This window comes from Colossoma macropomum, unplaced genomic scaffold, assembly GCF_904425465.1.
Source record: "Colossoma macropomum unplaced genomic scaffold, Colossoma_macropomum, whole genome shotgun sequence".
Taxonomy (NCBI): domain Eukaryota; kingdom Metazoa; phylum Chordata; class Actinopteri; order Characiformes; family Serrasalmidae; genus Colossoma; species Colossoma macropomum.
In genome coordinates, this window is record NW_023494798.1 from 13,836,970 (window position 1) to 13,864,004 (window position 27,035).

At 37.3% G+C, this 27,035-nt stretch overlaps 1 protein-coding gene across 1 annotated transcript; it reads right to left on the reverse strand.

Annotated features, from left to right (window-relative positions):
• Positions 1-1,758: 1,758 nt before the first annotated feature.
• On the reverse strand, positions 1,759-26,382 carry slc24a1 (solute carrier family 24 member 1). The gene is made up of 10 exons (XM_036585085.1): positions 25,309-26,382; positions 17,470-17,535; positions 17,002-17,110; positions 11,381-11,431; positions 8,166-8,246; positions 5,676-5,764; positions 5,115-5,402; positions 4,642-4,731; positions 3,690-3,856; positions 1,759-2,066 (listed from the first exon to the last, which is right to left on the reverse strand). The coding sequence occupies exons 1-10, from the start codon at positions 26,380-26,382 to the stop codon at positions 1,817-1,819; spliced, it is 2,265 nt and encodes a 754-aa protein (XP_036440978.1). The 3' UTR covers positions 1,759-1,816.
• Positions 26,383-27,035: the final 653 nt, after the last annotated feature.

Consider the following 27,035-nt stretch of genomic DNA (forward strand, 5'->3'; position numbering starts at 1 on the left):
GTTTATTAGAAATAGAGGGAGATGACTGAGTGACATATACATAGTATCCCATTTACTTGGTGAGTGTTGATACACAGAACACCTCTCATTTAACAAAACAAAACGATGTGCGCAATTCACTACATCCCTGGAGCCCCTGGAGTGGAATTACCTGTTTTTTGTTGGAATCCACAACCATTAAGACCTTTTATAACCAGAATACATTAAGACTACTTTCTTGCAGGTGACTAAAAAATGAAAAAAGGGAAAATGTATTTCACGTAAAGCACACATTACGTACTTAAATTGGGTTCTAGATGTGATCTAGGTACACAGTATTCCGTATTACAAAAATAATTGCAGTAAGAGTGTAAATTACATCATTTACAGTAAGCACACAATTTCTCCCATGTAGTGAAGTTTGCATACATTTGCAAATTCTGGAAGTCAACAACATTAGACAACACAATCACAATGCAAGATGTTGTTCATAATAAGCAATTCAATACATTTTATCATTTCTTCTAAAGGACCACTTACTTTGGAAAAATCTTGCCTCAACACAAATACTTTTAATGGTCAGTTTCGACAAGTAACAAATTCAGAGTCTGAATCTGTTATTTGTCAAAACAACCTTTAAAAGGGTCTGGATTTGTCTGCACACATATACTGCATGGAAAACAAGTGAGCCATTTGGCACAATGCCAATGCTGCTTCCAGATTGCAGAGCTTTTGTTAGGATTTTTGTAAAATGTGGGCTTCTGAAGTAAGATACGATGAAAATAATACCTCCCATAGGCTTCCATTGGGCATAGTATAATATAGCAAAATTGCTTTCAGTAGCTAATGTACTGCTATTAGAGTTGCAATTGTGCTTTTAATCATATCTATCTTATTGTTAGATCTGATAAACAGAACACGTAATCTTGTAACTCACCAATAGGGCTCTTATATGTGAATGTTGAGGGGAGCGATGCATTGCTAGTGCAGGTGAGCAGCTGAAAATTGTGCACTAAGATTTGCAGAAAAATGCGAAAGTGTGTTCTCTGTAGAGGATGTGTTAACTTATTTTCACTCAGAAAATCAATAAAACATCATTTGACCAAGGGCGCCCAAACTTCTGTTATAGTTGAGGGTTGTGGTATTTTTGAAAAAGGCATTCTTCTAGATATAACACTACTTTGTAATCATAGTATGATATAATTATATTGTGCATACATAAACACACATAATCCAACAACCAAGCCACATATTTCCTATCAAACATCTATGACAATCATATATTTCTCTCTGTATTAATTTAATTAGGAAATTTTAATAATTACTAGTAGATTCCAAATGTATGTGTGATTGTATATGTCTGTGTGTCTGCGTTGGACTGGTGACCTATCCAGGGTGTTTCCTGCCTTCCACCCAGTGACCGCTGGGATAGGCTCCAGCAGCCCCACGAACATCAGATGGCATTAAAGGTGTTGTCTCCGTACTATGTTTGTTGTGGGAAGCTCTGTGGGCATGTCCTGGGCTTTTTGAACATAGTTCTCGTGTTGTTTTACTTGTTAATAAAATATTGATCACAAGATGGCATTAAAGGTACTACATAAACATGTAAGATAACTACATGTTGAGTAATACACAGTGGAGGTACATTAGCCGTCTAAATTAATTCTGGGAGGATACATTTCAGCTTCACCTCTGAATGCATCAGCAATGTTTATACAGTTGCCCTCTGGATCGAGATACTCAAATCCAGTCTTACAGAATGTTAATCACAAATGACAGGGTGTGTCCAGGAGTGTCTGCCACATACGTGAGTGGACGCCGATAGTCAAGGTGCTGGTCAGATAGACACTGGACACACAATGATACGGTCCTCCAGCATGACACTGAGCACCAGGAACACAAAGTAAAGCATGAACATGGTCAAGCCCAGCATTTTATTCATCCTCCACTTACAGGCAGCGATGGAGATGATGACAAACAGAAGCATGAGGAAGAGCAACACAATGGCACAGAAGAGCCCGTTGCTGCTGACGGCCACAGGTGCCAGCCCGTGGAAGAACGCATACATGAGCCAGGGCACCGGCAGCCTTCAGGGAGAGAGAGCAGAGTATAGGAGAATAAAAATCTGATTCATGTTAAAACATAAATGAATACATCAGTCATACTGCTAAAAATGACCACTCGCTAATGCTGCTACAAATGAAAACTGATGGGCACCAGTACACATTATTCAAAGTGATTGTGCTTAATGGTCCCTTGAAGCTTTCCTGCACTATTTGCTTGATGGGATTTAACGTGATGTGAATTTTAAAGGCAATGTGAATTTAAAGCTATCAGATTCGTGCTTTTGAGGGACCTACAATATAATTTCAAAGTAGAACTGCACAATGTATCGTTTGTTGACTGTTATTGAGATATTGGCTTCTGCAGTACGGATATCGCAGAAGGCTGTGATATGGAAATTTTTGTTTTTTAGATGAGAAGCACTTCATGGTCCTCGCTTGCAACTATTTTAATGGTCGTAGCACAAGCAGAAAAATAAGGTGTAAAAATCACAATGTGGGTGTGGCAGCTAGTATTTCTGACTGGCAGCACAGGCTCTAACCTTGTGCAGAGCCGCACAACTGTAACCAGGGGTAGAGTTAGAGTAAATACGTTATCGAAAGGCTTACTTAGGCCTGCTGCAGTGACAATCAGATCAACTGTTCTCATTCCCTTTAAGAGCATCGTGAACACTGACAGCACAGCACTGTGATATTTCCCTGATGGTGCAAGTGCCTACAAAATTTTTATTGTCATGGATGAAAAAAACTGACGAGGCTGCTATTTTAAAGTCTCAAATTACTCATTACGTTTATAAAACAGTACAAAAATATTATAAAATATCAGAAAATAACTATTATATGTGTATATTTTCATAATAAAACGAACAACAAAAACAACAATAATGCAAAAATAACAAATTATTATTACTACTATTATTACAGCACATCTCAAAATGCTTTAAAGCACTAAAAATATCATAAAACTATCTGAAGTAATTCCAGTAGAAAAAACCTAACTACAAACACTAGTAGTTAAATGGCACTGAGCCAAATAAAACTAAAAAACCAACTGTGGTTGTAATTCTGCAAGCACAGACTTGAACTATTTAATCATAGCCACTGCTTCACCTGCTTTACTCCTTTTCTGTATTTCAATATTTTTCACTAATGTTAAAACCTTGTCCTCTTTTTTGCTCGTGTTATTGTTTTGCTATCCGGTGTCGACCAGAGGAGGATGGGTTCCCCTTTTGAGTCTTGGTTCCTCTCAAGCTTTCTTCCTCTTGCTCTTAGGGAGTTTTTCCTTGCCACTGTTGCTTGCTCGTGGGAGCTTAGACTCAGATTTTTCTGTAAAGCTGCTTTGTGACAATGTCAGCTGTAAAAAGCACCATATAAATATACTTTGACTTGACAGTTTTAATAACTTGGAGCTTTAATACAGTTCATGTGTTTAGGGACACACTGTCTGTTGTGGGAAGATCAATTTGTGATTCCCAGTGAGGAACACATCTGTACAAATACAAATGAAAATTTCCTGCCTATATCTTTTTTTTCTTCCACGCAGATAAACGTGTTATGAGTGGCACCACTTGTTGCAAAACACATATTTTTCTGTTGTATTCGTTGTCGTAACTTAATCCACCCTGGCTGGAGGCCTGACTGACTTACCCTACAGTGATGTCAAAGATGTTGCTGCCCACAGAGCTGGACACAGCCATGTCCCCCAGGCCTTTACGAGCCACGATCACACTGGTGATTAGATCAGGGATGGACGTACCAGCTGCCAGAATGGTGAGACCCATTATCTCTTCTGAAATGCCAATGGTCTCACCCACCTAGGAAAAAGAAGTGAATAGAGGCCTGATGTTCCACAGAGTCAGTATCTTCTTAGATATCTGTCGGTTATCTATGTGCCATCTACAGATATTTGCAAAGGGGGAATTCACTGATTTTTCTTATTCATGCATAATTCAGTCATTGAGATAAACAAAGTCATTCAGAGTGATTTGCTGTGAAATTGTTTATTGTGAAGAAACTTATCAACTCAGATTTCTTTTCAATAGTGGTGACAAGAACCAGGGATCATGATGCTGACAACCCAAATACAGCCATCTATTTACCATCTAAAATGACTAGTGAGCCTATATGCATCAACTGATTATTTACATGTGGTGTTGATAATAATTAAATTGTGGTAAATCAGAAAAACAAACAGTTCTTTTTGGGTACTATTTTGCCTTACAATACTCTGTATGTACCTCTCCACCATGAATGGATAAAAAAAGGTTTTAGGCCAAAACCTTATTTCAAAACATTAATAAATGTCATAAAACAATGTCTCAGGCATCAGGAAATGTATTCATAGCCAAATCATGTAATCACTTTCTTTAAGGTAGCTTTAAGAGGCCTTTAGACACCTGGTTCCTAACACCACCACTGGGAACAATTCTGATCCTGCAAGTTTCTCTACCATTGAGCATTTCACATCAATTCACTCTGACTTATTTTGTTTATGTCTTAATGATCAACTAATGCAGATATTTAGAAAAATCAGTGGAATTCCCCTTTAACAGGAGTTTATCAAAGCCAGATAACATCCCATGAGTTTTTCCAAACTGACCTGATGCGCCCACCACACCATTAGATAGGAGAATATAGCAATCCACACTATGGAGCCCAGGAAGGTAATCACAAAGAACCTTTTGGATGCCTGTGAAGCAGAATGATCAGTGAGTTCAATCAGAACAGAGAATAGAGGTCATTCAGCTGCCTCAGTCCACCCTAACATTATTTGATGCTTCAAGAACACTTTGCATTCAAATGCTTGAAATCAGTGGAAGCTGCTAGAGGCTGTTTTACATTATACAAATGATATCATGCTAGCTAGTCCCGCATGCTTTGATTCATTTTTAACAACTTCCCAGTATTCCACGTCCTCATCGCTTCAGCACTTTTGCCTGAATGACTTAAGTATTTCTTTAAAGCACCAAACAGGGACTACTAACAGAACTAAAGTCTAACTGTAAAGCAAATGGCAACATTCATCTATGTTTAAGCTAAATGTATTCATTTTGATGTATTATTTGTCTTTACGGGGTTTCTGACATCCGGTACGGTCAGCCACAGAGGGAAAACAATAGGCAGCAGGAACAGATAGGTGGCTTGTTTGCGTCTGGTGTCCGGCCACTCTAAGGACAGCGGCTCGTCATTCTCTTCACCATCTGTCTCCCCACCGCCATCTTCATCCGCTTCATCCTCCTCATCATCTTCATCATCATCACTGTCCTCATCACTGTCTTCCTCACTGTCATCATCCTCGCTGTCATCAGACCCTCCCGACCCTTCTGTGTCCCCTCCTTCTGCTGCTGCCTCTGGCTCGTCCTACAGAAAGAGCGAGAGAGAGGCAGACAGAGAGTGATAAAGAAAAAGAGAGAGAGAGATGGAAAGTATGAGTGGCTAATACTGGCTGAAACAGCTGAAGCAAGAGCAGAGCAGGCAATTTCAGTGACATACTGAATTACATGCTGTACGTAATGGAACACCACCGTCAGCTTCACGACATTTTAAAGAACTAATAAGTTGCTTAAAATCACAGAAGTTTTTCAAAGTCTCTACTCCTTCCTAGCTGTTCTTGCAATGCAGGAGTGGGCCCACCTTCTGTCCCTCTGCCTTCTCCTTGCTGCCCTCCTCCTTGGACGCTGCTGGCTCTTTGGAATCTTTCGGCTGCTCTTTACCATCTTCACCTGTGTGGTTTCACAAGATACAAGAGAAGACAGAAAGCAAGCTTGAAATCTAGTCAGTCAATTACAGACCTGTCATATCTCTTGCGTATTTCTAAGAACAACAACAGATCTAGAGTTAAAATGACAGTTTAGTAAAAATTCACATGTATCCAAGCTTAGTCAATCAGCCATGACATGATGTTGGATGTACAAAGTTCTTATTTCCTTTTTCACTGGAGCTAAAAGTAATGGAAGCTTATTCACCACTAGAAAAGTGCTGATATTCAACACATGATACTGGTATTGTGGACACTGAAACACTATCACCACATTTTAATTATAAAAGTTGCAGTTTCACCACGGATACTTTAGATAAGCAGAGTAGACTGGTTTCATTTGCTCCCACTATCCGTGCTTTGTTAGTACATCTGTTTGAGTGCTTTATTGGTTCAAGGACCATCACAGCTCACAATACAGGTTGCAGTGCTATCAAGTCATACTCAGTGAGCCAGCAAGAGGATCTACTACCCAACCCAAGAAAAAATCTACAGGAATTCATGATAGTATGCCCATTAATACTGTCAAAAACAAGGTTCCAGAAATTAATAAAGATTGCTGTGCCAGTGTATAAGAAGCCAACAGGGAAGCTTATCTCCACAATGTTTAACCATCAAAATATTATTGTTATTAAATAACATTCAGAACATTACATGTAAACTCCCTGGACAAAAAATATTACAGCTACAGTCCTGTCAGGCAAGGATTTTGAGATCTTGAGATAGATCTGCGTTTTGTGTCCAAGCGGAACACAACATTGGCACTCCTACATTCCAGGATAACAGCTGTAGTTTGTCTATATGTGACTGGTTCAACAGACATAACAGGAGGGTGGGACAGCTTGACAGACCAGAGGTATCACGAGACTACAATCCTCAATTCTCTATTTGGAACGCAGGTAAAATACTGAAATAGACAAAAAAAAACTCAAGCTGAAATGTGCACCCAATTAGTGGAAGAGTTGGCTAGAGGACAGGAGACAGGTGTAATCCTTACCTAAGCAGACTGACACTGTTTTAAGACAAGACACATAACCAAGAATTAGGAAAGAAATTATGCATGAGAATAATTTTTGACCGGTAAGCTTATGTACATGTATTGTCCTACAGTAGTAGTATTAGTATTAGTAGTATTTTTTCACATTGTGATAATATTGTAAATCATGATAAAAGGTTATGAATGCCTAAATTATCACATACCTGCCTCAAGCCATGTCTCAAACAGACTTGCTTATAAAAATGGATGCATGGAAGCATGTTGCATTGCACATAACACTCCACCTACTAGCATCTAAAGTTAACCTAAATGTTTACTACCTATTATTAATGATGCATATATCATGTTGTGAAAGATCCATTTGAGAATGGTTAAATATTTTAATGGGCCTAGTCACCACAGTCCTCCTGCCCCTTGGGCCACAGTGTGGTTGCTCCTCCTGCCCTCCTAGTAGTTATGCAATTGGTCAAAAGCCACATAAGCAAGTGTAATTCAGATTACTTAACAACTTGATGAATTTTGAGACAGGTATGTGATGATTTAGGCATGCAGTTTGCACAATGCTAATTGGAGACATCTATTCAACTTTCCATTACTTGTTAGCTACAGTCGCCTTATTACAAAACTAGAAAACAAATTTCAAGCACCAAACATGTCTTGGCTGACGGACTACATTTGAGGTGAGGTTAAAAAAATCACAAAAAAAAGCTGCACTGATTTTGACTATGTATCGGTTCCACATGAATAAAATATGTCACATCAACACAACATTTTCTTTCAGTTTACTCATTTTTGGCATGAATTGAGTTGATGTAATATATTTTATTCATGTGGAACTGACCTACACATTTGAGTCAAGTAAAGTTAGTGCACTTTTTTTCAGTGTTGTGCAAGTTTGATTATTCCTTTGTTTCTTAAAGAAGCAATAGGAGCTTCAGATGGAATAACATCATCATATCATTTGGCAGCCATTTCAAAAGCCATTTCATTTCCTCTGTGCCAGATAATCCTCATTGATCCAGAGTCTCATACTTAATTCATGAACTGGAGCTTGATCATTATGGCACCTAATGTGTAAAGAAGCTCATGGGTCCAAACAAAGGCCGGAGCATGGAATGTGGAGCTGTGTATGGGGAGGACAGCGGGACCAGACTACTGGCACATTGCCTTCTCTCTGCACCTTTCATCCGGCTCCCAGCTGTTGCACTGCTGCTTCTGCAAATGCCACATTAAGCAACGGTGTGAATATGCAGCGAAGCTTACCTGCGAGATGGGACAATGCGCTGACCTGTGGACAAAGCTCTCTGAAAACATGACACACTGTGGACTAGGACACACTAAGATGGCGTGGTGGAATACTAGAGCTCACCTGTGCCTTTTTCCTTCTCTTTGCCCTCTACCTTCCCCCTGGCCATGCTGTTCAAAATCTGAGCCTTGTCTTTAAACTTCACTGCAAACCAAAAGAAGTAGAATATACAGTCAGGTGTAGATTTACAGGCACCCTTAGACAAAGAGAAATAAAGATGCTGAATAAAACAGACAGCACAGATAATGTTATGTTTAAAACATGGAAAAAACATGCTTTTATTCCAATAAGACTCTGTATCATAAAATATTTTAAACAAGGCACGTTTGTCTTTTAAAATTCAGTGTTAAAATTATTGATGCACCTGAAGACACTTTAAATGAAATTGTGCTCAACTTTTTGCAAAGCAGCTGAACTGTCCTTGCTTATTTAAAGTAAATTTTGGTGAACAATATAAGTAATTTGTACTATATAAACAATGTTAGAGCTTATGACTGAACTATTTACTCCCCAGGCCACACACAATATATATAAATTAGGCTGCAAAAACAGAACGTTTTTGAAATGAATGTTATGCCACAACCATGAAAATATTTACAGCCAGGCCCATAAATATTTGTCTACAATAGCATATAGGAGTTGAAATTAAATAATGAATGTGAGCTCAAAGTGCAGCTTTAATTTGAGGGTATTTACATCCATATTGGATGAACAGTGAAGGTGTAGGAATTACAACCATTTTCAGACACAGTCCTCCATTTTAAGGGGCTCAAAAGTAATTGGACAATTAGCTGCTCAGCTGTTCCATGGCATTCCGGGTGTATGTTCTTCCTTCAGTATTTCACTTACAAATAAGCAGAAAACAGGTCTAGAGATTCAAATGTGGAAATCTGCAACTGGAATATGTCGCTGTTAACTCTCAATATGAAGTCCGAGGGGCTTCACTGCCAATGAATCAACAATAATTAGGCTGAAAAATCAAAATAAACCCATCAGAGAGATAGCAAAAACATTAGGTGTGGCCAGATCAACTGTTTCATACAATCTTAAAAGGACAGAACACACTGGAGACAAACTAGCACAGAAACACCAAAAGGTCCAGAAGACAATGGAAAACAACTGTGGTGGACGACAGAATAATCCCTTTCCTGGTGAAGAAAAACCTCTTCACAACAGCTGGCCAAATCAAGAACACCCTGCAGTAGGTAGCCGTATCTGTGTCACTGTGAGAAGACTTCACCAGAGTAAATACAGAGGGTAACACAAGATGTAAATCACTGGTAAGCCTCAAAAACAAGAAGACCAGATTAGAGTTTGTCAGTGGGTACAAAGATCAACTTGTAACAGAGTGATGGGAAGAGAAGAGTAGGAGGAAGGAAGGAGCTGTTCATGATCCAAAGCATAGCACCTCATCTGTCAAGCATGGTGGAGGTACTGTTATGGCATGGACATGTATGGCTGCCAAAAGAACTGACTCCCTCGTGCTTATTGATAATGTGATTACTGACAAAAACAGCAGAATGAATTCTGAAGTGTATAGGGCTATATTATCTGCTCAGCCACATGCTTTATTTGGACAGTGCTTCACTGTACAAAGGCAATGTATGAACATGGTTCTGATTTCTGGTTGAAAATGGTTGTAATTCTTACTGTTTGCACCCAATTTGGATGCAAGTACCCTCAAACTGAAGCTCCATATTGAAGTATGTAATTTCTACTCTGATATGCTGATGTACACAGATCAAAAATAACTTTGCCATTTTCCAAATATTTATGGATCTGACTGTATATGTGGCCATAAATAAGTCACTGTAGCACCCAGCAGTTTATTTTACTCACGTTGAAGTGATAAGAAACACAGTTACTGCAGACATTCTGTAGTAGAGATACTGGATTGGAAAATGTGGAGAACAATGTTTAACAATGATATGTTGTTCCTGACTGTCAAAACAAATCTTGTATCTCCGAAATCAGAAATTTGAGGAAGAAAAGTAATTTTTGACAATTTCTGTTCACACAATGTAAGGGGCAGCTGGTGTTTTCAAACTTTACAAAGCTTTACACTCAAATGTAAAGCTTTGTAAAGCTTTCCAGAGGACATAAAACCAAGCCAGTCTTATCAATGGGAAAAATACAGAATAAAAAAATGTAAAATATAGCCTCTTTAATTAACAACTATTTGAGGTAAGATGTGTAACACTTTCATTATTCTTCGCTCTGGTATGGAATGGACAAATATCCAATATCAAATGGTTGTTGATCTTTATAAATACAGCATAATATATAGAAAAACACATTTGCAAAGTTGATGCATACTATAGCATTAAATTAGAAACTGTGAATTGCACATTCTATAGTTTTTGATTATTTTTTTTTTTTTGGTAAAACTCAGCAAGAAATAGAAATTGTTTACTAAAATTAGCACGTCATATTCATGTTGTTCCTTGCAGAGGATGTGTTACTTATTTTTACTTAGAAAACAAAACATGACATTAGAATGGGGTGTTAAAATTTTGCCATACAACTGTATAGCCAGTGATTACAGCTGAAAGAGTGTAGTAATTGGGGAAACTAAATCTCAACAAATGTCCTTGTTACGATAAGTCGCATAAGTGGCTAAATATCAGACACTCTGGCTATAAAATTGGTTGTCTGGCTGGAAACTCAACCCTAGTTGTTTGTAACCCAGGACAACATGTACCAAAAAATGTATCTAATTAAAGATTTGTGGTCTGAAATTCATAAACACAGATCAAACAGTTTCAAAGGCCTGAAAAAGTTGTCCCTCCTAAATGTGTTCTTTGGTCTTAGCAAAGGCTGTATCAGAAACGGCTAAAACAGAGCCCAGCCCAGGACTGACCATAAGGTTACTTACACTAAGCAGTAGAGGTACTGTTATAAATCATGACAGTAAATAATGGCCTACAAAACTGCAGAAATTTCTGATCATGGCTATTAATGAAAAATGTACTTTCCTGCTATCAATCTATAGAAGTTCCACCAATAATTTGGTCCTTATTTTTGATGACAAAAATATCTTATAATGTCTTATAATGTTTAACACTAGAATAAAAGCATGTATTATTCCCAAATGTTTCACATAACACAATGTCTATGCTATTCATCTTAAACAGCCCTTTTGTTCTGAACCTGACTGTAGAATTTGCTTAAACACACTGACTCAACAACTGTCATTTCAATATAAAGTCAGACCCATCACATCACAAATAAATAACCACAACAACATGGACACAGAGACACACCCTGAGCCTTCTTACCTTTACATTCCAAAGAGCTGCTAGGCTTTGCACCTCCATTTAACACTGAGTCTAATAAGTAGAGATTGATATAAATGCTTTTAAAATGGACACAATAAAAAACACCTTGTACCTTTTTATCTGCCCATAAAAATACAGTTAACTGTTTCATCTACATCAGTGGGAATCAACTCATAGTCAGCAGCCACACATCAGGCAGCCCCATCATTCAATTTAAAGTGTGATGACAGAACAATGTTGCAGTAAATGAGAGAATTCAGTAGGTAAGTAAAAATGGATTTCTAAAGTATATTTTACACAACCTTCACTGATCCAAAGTTCTGTATAGCAATAACATGCAAAGAATACTATGATACATACTTAATTTAACTGAGATCATGTCAGCAGTTTCTGAACAGTAATAAAGTATAAGTCTTGCTTTCATTTTTACTAAAGAAGAAGCACGTCTGATCTTTATAGGTACACTGTTACATTAGCCTCGGAGAAGACAATATCAGGGATCTGGAAGCCGAATATAGTCAGGGTAAATCTGAAATGTATTAGACCCAGCCCACTCAGAGCTTCATTTAATACCACATGCATGATCCACATAAGACAAAGCCTCATTTGTGAATGATGATTCATTGCTTATAAAAATATTACAACATTGTTATGTAAGAGACTCCAAATGCATTTCTTAGAAATGCAGAGGTGTGCCCTGTACTGGAATTCAGGTTTAAATCCCAGCTGTACCACGTGCTGCCAAGGGCACTGTAAACCATAAGCTTCCTTTCCCTATCCCAGACAGCTGATCAACTGGGAGAAACAGACTTTTCAATAATAGGCACTGCAATTTTTGATATAAAACTGCAACTACAGTGATATTGGGTTTGTCAACTAATGCAGAATTTACAACTCACAAACTGTCCTTGTCCAAAAGAAAAACAAGTATCTCCAAACTGGTAACTTTACATTAGAGGGCAAAGACATTCTTTACATTCAATGTAACTTAATGTAAAGAGATTTTATTTCAAGCGGTTTGGAGCATTTCTATCAGTCCATTCATTATGGAATTTTCATACAATGTAAAGGACAGCTGCCATGCTCAAAATGCAGAAAACTAAAAATGGAAAAATTGAGATACATGTTTTTCTTTGGACAGCAATAAAATACACCTGTCCAATAAAAGAAATGATCCAATGCACATTAAGTGCTAGCACACTCACATTATAAAGCTAAGAGTATTCTCTGCCCACACCAACCAAATCACTCATCACTGAAAATATCTTTAAAAATAACTTCACAAAAACTCAGATGTGTAATTCTGCCCATCAGCTAAAGTTATCCAGCATCCTTCACAAGTCAAATGTTTGAAATCAAATGTCTTCTCTGTTAGTTTGAAAAAAATGTAAGTAAGAAGCTGTTTAGATCTTGCAGTTATTTGCAAAACCTGCAAAACTGAAGGATCAACAGACAGAAGTACTACTTTGGGAATAAAGCCACACCCAAACACATTTTATTCCCAATGTTATGATGTCATCACACATCAGCACTTACACCATCCAGGAATCAGAAATTTTTCCTACCATATAAGTATGATGTTTGCACCAATGCTGTAACTAGGATCTCATACCCCCACCCGCCAGCCCTCGTATAGCATTTACTTTCAATGAATAAAAAACACAGTTGGTTGTTTACTCCTTATTGTATCTCAAATAAGATAAACAAGTTGCTGTTCTGAAAGCATGACACTGCCCCCACAAGCATTAACCTCAAATGTTTATATTAGACTACCTATTTAAGATTTTAGAATTATAAATAATGACTAAATCATATAGCAGGTTCTGAACAGTCTAATACCCCATTAGTTTGTACATATTTTGCTTTGGGTGGATTTTGCGAAAATATTGCAAAAATTGCAACTATGGCTTTTCAGTCTATTATAGAATGTTATCAATGTGATTTTCAGATGTTTATCTGGCATTTGATGTTACTGAGTCTGTATATATAAGTTATTTTATGTATAAACAGCAAATAAATTTGATATTTAAAACTGTAGTAGGGACATGCAATCAAAATAATGCACAAAGGCCTGCATAACTTCATGTATTCCCTGCCCCAAAACACCTGAACCAACTTATAAAAGGCTTTGTAATAAACTAACGAGCTAAATCAGGTGTTCTGAGAAAGAGAAGAGATGAAACAGGGGGTCCCCAGGAGTTAGGAGCTGGAACCACTGTCTATAACACAGCAAATATCAAAAACTCTAAAAACTATAATATCAAAATAATTACTTAAGCAAAACCTGCTCTTTACACTGATTAAGACACTTTAATCAACATGAAGCTGAATGCTGCAAAATATACTCAAAGTATTGATAAACAGGTAATTAACAAAACCTTTATGTAACAGAAAATCAAACATTACTGGGAAAAGGAAAGGCGTCCCCAAACTTTTGCTGGGCAGTGTAGATCGGCTGGCATTTACCTAACCCCACAGTGCGAGCGGTAATAAGGATGAATGGCTAATGTTAAGTCAACAAGGACCACGCGAAGTGCAGTGCAGCGGGTGTGCGGTATCTGCAGTGTGTGAATAAGGGAGAGCCCTGTTGAGATAAAGGGATTGGGGCGCTGGAGGCTGGCTCTTGGCCAGCTTTTATGAGCTCAATCAAAAGCAGCTTAATGAGCTGGAGCAACGCAGCGCTGGCAGCTTGAGCTGGGACCCTGAGGCCACAGGTGGAGAGCCACTCCCGGAGGGCAGACTGAAGGTCATCGGCCACAAGAGACCCCAGCACCTCCTCTCCCACTAACACTGACCCCTACGGCCCAGCTCAGACACACTGGATGTATATGATTTAAAACTAGCTGCCTCCATCAGTGAGTTCTTCAGCATCTTAAAGAACTAATCATGATTGAGTGGCAAGAGAAAAAATGGCTGTATTATCAAATACACATTTTCATGTTCCTACAGGATTTTCCTGCCAAACAGTTTAATTTAATAACTTTTTACTTAGTCAGGTAACACGCTGACAAAGAAATCAGTGTAATTACAGAATGTCAATGTAAGCGCATCCCATAATTTTCATGCACAATTGAATTTGACGTGCTCATGGGGATTTGATATATAACTCAGACTTCTTAACCATTTAAATTGCAAATTTACATTTAATAATGCAACACTTTCCTTTTTAAACCTAAAATTACACTCAGTTGCATTGCAACTACAGGGACATATATATTGTGATCCTTATGCTCTTAATAAAACCTTATTATTATATATCTTATTAGATCTTATCATACTATCTTCAGCACGTTTGTCAACCAATACAAAATCTACAGCTCACAAATCTACCTGTTCAATAAAAAAATTATCCAGTGCACATCTGAATGATGGCACGTTCTGGGACGCGACATGACAAAATATCATAGAGCTAAGACTATTCCTATGTATGCTCCGCCTACTGAATCACTCATCACTCCATAGAGTGAGAGCGAGGCATTTATCTGCTTAGTACCAATCTGGACTTAGTGCTTTGGAACACTTTGCTAATCCATTTTACTGGGGAAGGACAAAGGGACTCTCTTCTAACACACTTCAGATGTTTCTCATTGTTCTTGTCTACAGAAACAGATCACTATGACTAAAGATTGTGCTAAAACTGTCACTTCTTTATGATTTTTCTATACATTGTCACAGAGGTCGTATTTTCCATGTTCCCTTATTCCCTAATTTCAGTGGAATATATGGCCTTGGATCATGTCGGCTCGCCCTGTACTAGGAGATAAAGGCAGCAAAAGCTGTGAGCTCTCTGCATGAAGAGAAGAGAGAGGTGATTCACTCAGCACTAGGGTATCACGATATGCATGTTAATATCATATTTTTTCAATACGGGACTTGCAAGACCATGCATGCTTGAATCGAATACGGCTAGATTTCATGCTATAAAATGTGTGACATTGGGAATGGTTCTATTGTTCTATTTAACACAATTAATGATGTTCTTAAATATTTTAACCATGAATGTAAAACACTTTGCCACAAAGAAAAAAACTGGAAAAAAACTGTTTTGGTTGGCATACCTTTGACAAAGTTAACGTTAGCTTCTTATTCTGCTGCTTTGTATTCAAATTTTCTGATCCAAAAAGGTGCAGCAGTTATATTGTAGCGACTCAAATAAGAAGCTAACTTCTGCTTTGACTACCTTGAGTGTTTGATCAGCCAAGCAGTTTGAAATGGTGTGCTGAGAGAGGAAGCTTGAGCTGCATGTTCATCTTCTGTTTGGGAACATTTCGGTTTCCCACTCGAGTTTAATATTGATGGGCAAAGAGTGGCAGACCGAATGCCTGTATTGTGCGAGTATTAATTACCCGTGCTAATACATCAGCAATGTTAACTCATTTGTGAAAACATCACCCAAATGTCCAGAGGATTCAAGCAGCCTTTAAGTGCCAAATCAGAGCGAGCAAAACAAATAACTCCACAGGGATACTTGTGGTGTCTAATTTGCACCTCTATTCGGTTGTAGAGAGTCCTGGCAGTTCCACAGTTTGTCAGGAGTAATTGAGTTAGAAAATCTTCATTCATTCATTTTAGTTCTTTTAAGTTGTAGCTTTATAGTCCACACATTTTGATGAGCCGTCATAATACATGTTTGTCCCACACACACCTGCAACATATATATTTTTTTTATATATTTATGTCTTCTAAGAAAATTACTTGTGCCAGTTATTGCTTCAACAAGCACTGTTTAAGTTTTGGATAAAAATGGGTATTACCAAAAATATATAGTGAAGAAAAGAAAGAACGGGGAAAATTATGATAGCATTTCTTTTCTAGTTCTGTTACGAAAATGTATCATTTTGTGATACAAAAACAGCACTATGAATTATATCGTATTGAATTTGCATACTGTTACACAAACTACTCAGCCTTAAACCTCAGAGCATACAATAACCACAAATTCTTCTTCAAAGTGTGCAATGTCTGTCAAGTGTATTTCGAAAGAACTCTGGAACTTCGAAATCTAATGATCGGCTGTAAATATGTTTAATGCAAAAACTAAACTATTGATGATTTCTCTGAACTTTGAGCAAGTCAGCTGAAAGCACAGAATGGCGTATGACTAATTTAAATCCCAGCATGTCACCATTTCATAAAAGTATGGTGTCTTGAATCACACCAGCATCAGCTTAGTAAGAATAATCTTTTTCTCAGTTATTAATTTGCAGGTGGACTGCAAATTACGTCAGCCAGAGGTGAAGAGGGGACTCTTACACACCATCTTTTAAAACAATACAGGTTTTTAATATCTCTAAATGATATTATCTAGTTCTCTAGTTTTCCTTCTTCTCTGATCACCTGTAGGCCAAGAAAGTATTTTCACAACTGTTGAGGCATGTATGAATCAGACAGGCCAAATTACAGTTAAGATTTCTTGCCTCTTCTATCACCTCAACTTTCATGATCTATCATACAGAAATATCTATCCCCACAACAGACACTCCAAAAGAGCTCGTATCACCAAGCATGCAGCATTATTAGCAGCTTATTAGTTATACTGTTATTCAAGAAACGCTTGATCTATACAATGCATGCTAATTAGGTTTCCTTTATGAAGAGACATAGCACTGAAGTGCTCTTACCCTCTCCCAGAGGATCCAGTGTATGAATCATCAGCTGGAAAATGGTGTTTCTCATGGTGCTGTTATGCAAAGAGGCTGAACTGCCCCCTCGCTGAAGTGTGGGCTTTAGCTGAAGATGGGGAGAGACAGACATGCATACAAACACTCAATTGTACGCAGATATGAAAGATGGCAACAGGTCAGACTTAGTCTAATAGTCAAAAGTGGCTTTGTTTTCATGCTCAGAGCGAGTAAGCCTGTTTAAAAACACTTTACCAGCACAGTGACTGCCAAAATAAGTAAACTGAAATATAAAATTGTGTTTATGTAATATATTTTATTAATATGAAAAGTCTGTACACAAATTAAATCAAGTAAATTTAGCACATTATTTTTTAATGCACATTTTATGTATTTCAACAGTTTTGCTATATTTCTTTTAAATTTTTAGGTGGTGTATCAAGTTTATTTATCCACTTTTTTCATTACCTTTAATCGATTCTTGTCCTCAGCAGGTTCAGGGGGGGCATTGTCATCAGTTGATGTCCCATTTTCCTGTGAGCAACAATGATTTTAAACATTACAGAAGACTTAAAGCACCAATGTTGTCTCGACATGGGGTTAATATTCTTAACTTCTTTAAAATTCAAATTAGAACAGAAGCAATTACATGCAATGATGACATTCACATGTTCTCATACTGAAACTGAAACGGGATTACTGAAACTGGTGCAGTCTGAATATAAAAAGCTCAAATTATGAAATGTCTCAAGCATTTGGAATGCATACATCTACATATCTAAATGATTACTGAGCCACTAGGAATATTACTTAAAATCACTGTGTGACATACATAACCGGGTATTCAAATATAATATCAAAAATGACATTTTTTGTCTTTGCATAAAAATGTGTGGGCTAAAAAACTGCACCAGCGTGTGACATCCACCAAAATAGAACAATCAAAGCACATGTTTAGTACCATCAGTTGCAGAAATGTAATAAAATCTCCGCTTGCTCTCTGCCTGCAAATATCTGACAGCTGAAGTGAAGCGATTTTGTATTAATGGACTATGAAGTAATGGTTCAGAATGGCTTATATTTTTACCACCAATTTTATTATGCACTTCCCAGCACTAGATTAGATCTCCCTGACATAATGTGCTTTGTCTTTCTACGTTAAAAAAAAATACTCTTAGTTGTTTAATTTAGGATGCAAAATGTATTATAAACCTATCATTCAAGTTACATTAGGCATTCAGGTCTAAAAGGAAAATGTAGACTTACAATTCTTAGCAATAGAGAATGGTGTACCTTAGGGTTCAATATTAGGGCCACTGTGTAAATTTGTCAAATGCCTTAATGAAGATGACAGGGTAGAGTTTCTCTGACACACCTTTATACGTACTATTATCTAACCAAGAAAATGATGGTGAAATTTCATTTCTAATACACAAACAGATCGGTTTATGTCATTTAAACATTGTTTTCCCAAATGGTTAAAATATTTTATGGCTATTGAAAATATGCTTTAGCCTTATTGTAACTTGGAGTGTTTAGTTCCAACCCTTATCTAACACACAGATCAATCAGGACAGACAAGCAAAGCTAATCATGGTCCGTGGATAAAACTAGCCTGCACAGGAAAATTTCCTGAAGCTAAGATTGGCACCTCTGCCGCATTACAAGAGATCTTTGTTGATAATTCATGTGTTTTTTACTGTCCTCACTTACTGTGCATCTTAAACTTGTCTCTATCAAATGATTTATTAAACAAGCTTTTACACATTAGGGACTGAATTAGTTTTAAAAATATACAAAATATTTTTTTCATAAATATCATCCTTTAATTGATGACTGAATAAGATTTTGGTATTTTATTATTTTAGATTATAGATTATAATCTATGGTCGCACTACTACAAAAACTACTAGTGGACTGTAAAATAAAATAATGTTAAAATTGATCTAATTACCCAAATACATTTCTTCACGTTTATTAAAAATGTATTTATTAATAAAGTAAAACTTTCTTAATTCTTAATACTTAATTCTTAATTCATAATAACCTTATCTCTACATTTTGTTACAGAAGGAATAAAAATGCAATAAGCTGCAAATTCTAATACATGGGTCCAGCTGCAAAGATCAACAATCAAAGCATCTATATTACAATTTTTATGTTATAAATAATACTATCATGAAAAACTTAAACTGGTCATCTGAGAAAAACAAAACATTTTGGATGTCATCTTTTTTAAAAGCAAAAAGAACTTATATTGGATTAAATATTTTAAAAATAAGCCTTAAAGCCCAAAACAGGAGGATGCATCAACTCTTTGGGGTGGTGAGGGTTGAGGATTTATATTTTAATTCTTTACACGTCAGAAGCAAAACATTCAATGCAGTGCAAAAAGCTGCATTGTTTTTATGGTGGGTTACTGTTAAAGTGATTCAAAAACATACCAGAGCTAAAACATCTGTAATTGTGTTTCAGTTCTGCATAATAGGTTCAGCAAGACAGTATGATAACACTGTCCTATACAGACAACAGTGAAATTTGATTGTCTTATGTTTATTCATTAAGCACTTCAGATTTACTTGTTCTGAAACACATGTTTAAGCATGCTTATTATTTATCCAGGAGTGAATTTTGATGTGCAACTTTTTTCAATGTTTTATTCATGTTTATGGATGAAGCAGATTAATGCAGATTGGTTTACTGATCCGTTGAATACTTGTATAGTTTACAGCATTCTGAAAACAGCATGTTTAGTGACTTTAGGTGGAATTCTAGTTAAAAAATATTTACAATACTGCACAAAAGCCAGAGACCACCCTTCTATTTAATTTCCAAAATTCATTACGTACAAGTTATTGCTGAGTACCACAGATACAAGACACTTGCATAAGGAAGAGGAAGGTCAAAGTAAAATACATGAATAAAGTAGGTGTTTCCAAAACTGAAGTTCAAAAAAATCATTATTAAAAGATACAGAGAAAATGGGACAATGTGTAAGACCTGGTAGACCACCAAAACTGTCACCATCAGATAAACAGTACTTAAAACTTTCAACTTTGAGAGAGAGGAGAATATCAAGCTCTGAACTATCTTACTTTTTTCACCTTATCCCCATGAAACCTATATCAAAGTATCTGCTAACTCTAAATACTTCTCTAAAAATTATTGACAATTGTAAACAGTATGGCTGCCACATGGCACATGCCCCCCCCGAGGTTTAACTTATTTCACATCAGTGGCTATAGATCAGGATTGCTTTGGCCAATTCTCATGAAACTTAACAAGCCTATACCCAGGATCATTTTGTGGAAGCTCACCAACTTTGATACCAATGGTTCAATAGGGGGTGCTATAACAAATAAAAATCTGTTTGGCCAACTTAACTGAAATTCTGCAAGCTGCATCATTGGTCCACTTTATAGGTAGGGTGCTAAGGACAACTCAATAATTTTACAAAAAGGATAGCTTAGCACTGGCCACTCATCACACAAATTGAATGATGTGTCTACACAGGCATTCTCTAAAAGCCTATAAAGTTGTTCTCAATTGGCCATTAGGTTGTGCTATAAATAAATAAGAATAAGTCATATTAATATTATCTTGGCTAAAAATAAATCACTTATTATCATACTGTCCAAAAAGTCTTTAAAATTGTTCAAAGTTTGAAAAATTAGCTTTTCAGCCTAGTCAGTGAATTTAAGGCAAATTGTATCAAATTTGGTCTTAAAATAATCTGTAGAAAAGGTAAGGTAAATAACCATTTTTTAAATATTGACTTTATTGCACAGAATGGCCTCAAAACATCACTCAGTTTGTTTGGCCTGGCTTTTTCTGACATAAGGGGCTATAAATCCAAGAGTTTTCATCTGATTGTGACAATACAAAAAAATGTAATAACCATTTTCTGAGTAGCGTGCAAAGTTTATTTAAATTGATCTTCATAGGCCCCTACAATACTTAATCTAGAGTAAATTTACTAAATGTCATTATTTATTTCTACAATTTAAATAAAGAAGCAACATTGGTTTCAAACTGCACATTTCATTTAAACCTTAAACTTTGCAAAAGCCGTATGTTGCAAAATTGCTTAGTAAATATGGTCATTTGACTTAAAACCATCTTGATCATATTATCAGGCATGGCTATATTTTCTCCAGCCACCAGAGGGAGCTTCAGAAATATCTGCAACTGCCAACTCCACGCCAAAGTTGTAAGCTTTACTATATTTATCTTGTGGCAGAGAAAGTTTCTGATTGTTTTGTATTCTCCTGAAACTGAGATTTTCAAATACAAGCCTTTTAAAAAACTCTATTGTTTTCCAGTAAATCATCAAAGTTTTAAATGTGATTTTTAACACTCTTCCATGGATTTTTATTGCATCCTTTCAAGCTTTATCTTAAAACAACAGTCAAAGTCTCAAGGGCAATTACATTAAGAAAATCTTGCCTTTTAAGCACAGTATTATTGCAAGTTATGAATCAATCAGTTCGGCGAGGCTTACTCTAACACAAGGGGCCATAAATGTACATTGACAACAATCAGCTGAGGAAACATATGGCATTTGGCTTGTAATTGGCTCTTACAACGCTCAATGTGATGTCATCATTAGCAATTGTTTCAAATTATATATCTTAATGAACCTTAACACTTTGCAAAGATAACTATGTTGCTTAACATGACAGTAAATCTTGTTATTTGATCTGAGCAAATAATGATCACAGAATCAGGTGTTATTTTTTTTGGTTACCAGAGGGAGCCACATCACAAGAGCATTTCTGAATGTTAAGCTTTTCACCAAACCTGACAATTTTGCAAATGCAAGTCTTTTAATATAAAAACTCTGTTGTTTTTCAGCAAATCGTCAAAGTTTGAAAACTGATTTTTATTGCGTCCTATTAAACGTGGTCTTAAAATAATCAGGAGAGTCTGAAGGTCAATAATTATTAAACAAATCTTGCATTTTCTGCACAGCATGGCTGCAAGATATAAATCAATCAGTCTGGCCTGGCTTATTCTGACACAAGGGTCTATAAACCTATCAGTGATGCTCTGATTGTGACTAAATTTGATATGCATGTACAGAATAATGAGCTGAGAAAGTTTTCAAAACTTGGCTTGAATCAATCTCAGGTGGACCTTACATTGGTCAATCTAGTGCCATAAATTTTAAATATCATTATATCTTTCTAAGATTAAAGTACAAAAATAATAATGATTTTAACCAACACACCTCATAAAGACTTAGATCTCTGCAAATACATTTATTTTCCTAAATTACACAGGAAGTCAGGCAAGTTAATTTGAATCTATCCATTAAATTCTTAATATATTGCAATATATCAGTATTTGCAAAGGGTATACTTCAAAACACTAAAAATACATCAACAATTTGAGCCATATGTACAAAATGACAAACTGATGGTGTATTATGTATTATGTATGTTTCAGTTATATTAATTAATAAATGCAATGATTAAGAGCGGGAACTAGTTCCTAAAATGCTTCTTGGTTTCTTGTTGCTCCCTTCCAATAAATTGTCTCAAAAATTGCTGCTCTACCCCAGGCCCCTTGTGGCTCACCATGAAAACATCTGCTTTTGAAGATTAAGGTTGTGGACCTGTATAAATTCTAGTGGACATATCACTTAGAAGTCTTAATCATAAGTAATGGAGGACTTAAAAATTCTACCATCTACAGCCTTCTACAACTAGAGGCTAACACATAAGCCATCACTGACTTCATGGTGCTTGGGCCCCGCTGCTTGTGGCTATGCTTTATATTATATTTAGCTGTTGAGGCTTCTGTGTAATTTTCTGTTTACAATATGTTTTCTGTTGTTTTTCCTTATGCTGAAAAATGACTAACTTCTACTTAATGGCCATTTTGACTGGAAATTAAATAAATGAAAGACTTTTTCACAGTACCGTACGTGAGTAAAATATCATACCAAAAAAGAAAGCTTCACTCATAAATACTCCAATCACAGAATTGTGTTACGTTTTCTTTGTACTGATAAAGAAGCATGAGAGCATAAGCACAAATTTATGTTTCCTTTCCAATATCTGTGTTCTCCATGTGTTAAGACTGCCCTTAATCATCTGTGATAAATGTGAGCCACTGGGTTTAGTTGGATTCAGGTCCAGGGCCTCCAGGGCCTTGTAAGCCTTCTTACACCCTTCTAACACTATATAAGCTTCAATCACACTTACAAGACTTAAACACTATATACGTTACACAGTTTGGGCAGCAGAGCCGGCCCTCAAAGGATTAGAGGTTATGGTGGGAGAACGGCTTTGTTCAAGCAAGTGACAGAAAAATATATCAGCAGCTTGCTGAAACTTGCACAGCTGTGGCTGTAACTTATCAAGGTTAATGGGCTAAATCGTTAAGAAAATGTTTTTTCATGGTCCTGTGAAGCTGCAACAGGTATTGTGTTATCAAATTCATTATTACTTCACATTCAACAAGCGTTAAGGATCTTTCCAGGACATTACAGGAATTATTAACTGCAGTCTTTTTGTAACTGGAGAAAAACAACTGCAATGCACAAAGGTGTAGTTGCTAATAAAGTATACACTAATGAGCATAATGATTTCTTATTTCTTACTTATTTCTTAATTTGAGGGGAGTCTTTTCAGTGCTACATTTAATCTTGTCCTGAAGTGTGTGCCTGTACGCATATGTGAAGAAAAATTATGGCAGATTAGTGTAAGTGTTGATCTCTCTAAAGCGCCCACTCATCACAGCATCTAAGCTAAGAGAAAGTGAGGATGAGGAGGAGAGCTTGTAAACACATTCTCACCGTATGAAAGCTTTATGTTGAAAAGGACATTTGAAATGGTGTCGGGTCATATTTTTAGTGGCATGGTATTAATATTGATTGAATTCTCACTGTCAGTCTGCATAAACTACGTCACACATTACAGGACGACTCATTAGCGAGATCTCGCTCTCACAAACACAAGAGATCCTTTTCATTTGTCTCTTCAAAGGCTCACAAACACGTGTGTGTCTGCTTAATGAATAAACATAGGACAATCAAATTTCACTGTTGTCTGTGTAGGACAGCGTTATAATGCCATCTCATTGAACCTGTTATGCAGAACTGAAACACAATTACAGATATTGTATGTTTTTAGATCACTTTAACAGTAACCCACCATAAAAACAGTGCCGCTTTTTGCATTGCATTGAATGTTCTGCTTCTAAAGTGTAAAGAAGGGTTGCAACGTACAACTGATCAAACCCAAACTGGACTCATGGCCCACTGACTATGACTGGATTAATCTGTTGCAGTGCAAAGCCTTTTCAGGCATCTCTTGTTGCCAGTTTGCATTATAAGAAGACTTCAAACTGAAACATTTCCTGGCTTGAATGTACGGTTCTCAGAAAACAAATTACTTCAAACTCTTTTATTTCAAGGAAACTTCTCTGTGATATGTGCCCTTTAAAAAAGGTTCTTCACACTCATATACCTCATTCACAAAAATGGTTGTTTAAAGGAATGTCTTTTGGAAAAATCTAATTTACACAATTTTCCATTTCCTCTAAATTTAGTACATCAGCTAAGGCATGTCTGGTGCCCAAATTTTGCTTCTTTACTTTAGCGCTGTAGCTTGCTAACAAACACTAGAAATCAATAGACACCCAAAACTCTTTCATAAAAAACATTCCTAAAACTTATCTTAGCCCACTCAAACTGCATCCAAGACTTCATTAAGGTTGCACAGACTTGTCAACCTATTATCAATAGTGAATGCCCGTTGCATTGAGCTACAGGGTGAAGTTTTACAGTTATAATGTGTCCTAAACCACATCAACAAGTTTAAGCAACTGCCATTTGAATGGGTTGAGAGTAGTTCTGGGGATGTATATACAGAAAAGACTGACTATTGACTATTGACTTCTAGTGTTTGTTAGCAACATTAGCCTCATAGCTCCAGCAATAACTAAAGGAGCAAAAATGGGATACTGAATCTTGGCTGTTTAGGAGCAAGTGCAAAATTGTGTGAATTAGATTCACCCTTTGGTGGGTTATTTCCACCAAAAGTGGTTCTTTTATGGCAGTAGTCAAGCTGGTTCTCAGGGACCCTTAGATGGCCCACATTTTTGCTCTATCCCTTGGCATTGTGAGATGGGATATTTTTATCTATCCCTTTGTATTGTGAGTTGGCAAAATGCGGACAGTCTTGGGGTCCCTAAGGACCAGTTTGAGAACCACTGTTTTGTGGTATCGCTCCAAATAACTCTTTTGGCACCTTTATATTAAGAGTGCACCCAACAGATGGAAAAACGGAAGGGACACACCTTCTCAGGCTCCTCCACTGCAATGACTTTGACGATGTTCTTGTGCTTGTGGAGCTGAGCCTTGAATGCACGTTCGATCTGTACGTTGTATTTCATGAAGTAGACGTAAGTGGCATAGCCCCCCACCAACATTATGCTCTCCCACCACATGATGGTATTGTCCAGGAAGAAGATGATGAGCATGATGAGGTCTAAGATGTAGAACGACACATCCCGGAAGAGAGGCCACCAGGTGAGGTGGAGCATCTCCCGAGAGAAAAGGGCGCACATTCCTATCACAAACAAGATATTAAAGACAGCTGAGCCCACAATGGTCCCGATACCCACGTTACTGTGTGAGATAAAGACACCGATCAACGAGGTAAAGAGTTCAGGGGCAGAGCCTCCAGCAGCCATGAACGTTGCCCCAGCAACGTCATCCGAAATCTCCAGTTTGTCCGTGATGACTCCAAGAGTAGGGACAAAAAACTCGTCACATACAATGGCCAAAGAAACGAACATGTATATCATCCCAAAGATGTGCAGAACCACCCAGCCTTTCCGCCGTTCCTCAACGGAGAAGATGTCCTCAGGGTATTCACCCTTCATGTGAGGCGGCTTTGGATGGCTGGCAGCCGTGGTTGGTGGTGTAGGTGTGGTGGTTTCGGGTGCTGGTGTGGGAGCTGGAGTGGGCTTTGGAAGGTCTGGATCTACATAGATGCAGTGGATGATTGTCCTGTTTGTGGTGGCTATGGTGGTCAACTCTGTTGTCTCAGTTGTCTCTGCTTTGGGAGGGGCCAAGGTGGTGGCAGTTGTCTCTTGTGAATGCACCACATCTGTATGAGTTGTGACCTCCAACTCCACAGCAGTGGTGCTCAGCTTAACTGTTGTTCCAGGTTCTTCCAGCAGTCCTTCAGTAGCCTTCTCCAAACCATCCTCTGGGCCATCCTCTGGTTGTTCTCCAACCTGAGGCTCTGGCCAGGGTTCTGGTAGCCTGGACCTAATGGTAAGTTGGTATATACAACAAAGCAAAACCCCAGACAAGAGAAATATAATCCGGCTCAGCTGAAGTCTCTTTCTCCGAGTCAGGTACATTTTCCACTCTGCTTCCTAAAGGACACCAAGTTGCTTGTTTGGGCAATACAACCCGACACGTCTGGAGATTCCCCCCAAATGATGATGGGGTGTACAGTGCCCTCTCACAGAGTGAAACATCTCATTCTCTCACTGCTGGAGGATTCCTCTCCCGGCCTCTTGCTGTGGACAGAAGGGTATTGAGGTCGAACAATGAGCACAACCTTTAGGCAACAGGTTGCATGCTTGCATATCTGCCTTAGTGACAAAAAGCCCAGCTATGCAAACCAGACAGTCTATATTAGTCTGTTGTACCTCTGATGAAATTATTAAAAATCACTGAATTCAAGGGTTCTTTAGAAAATGCAAAGGTTATAGCACTGTGTGACAAATTTAAAGAGCCCTATGAATGGCTTAACGGTTCTTCTCTATGATGGAAAATCTGTTTTACCTTGTTCTTTAAAAAAGGTTTTAAAATGGTTCTATATAGCACCAAAAATGGATCCACTATCGTCACAAGTCAAAGAATCATTTTGAGACTTTTGAGAAGAGTGTAGGCTACACTTCAATAAACGTTACGGCTAAATAAATAAATAAATAAATAAAATGAAGAAAGAAAGAAAGAAAGTAAGAAAAAAGAAAGAAAGAAAGAAACATCAGTAAGTTAATCTCTG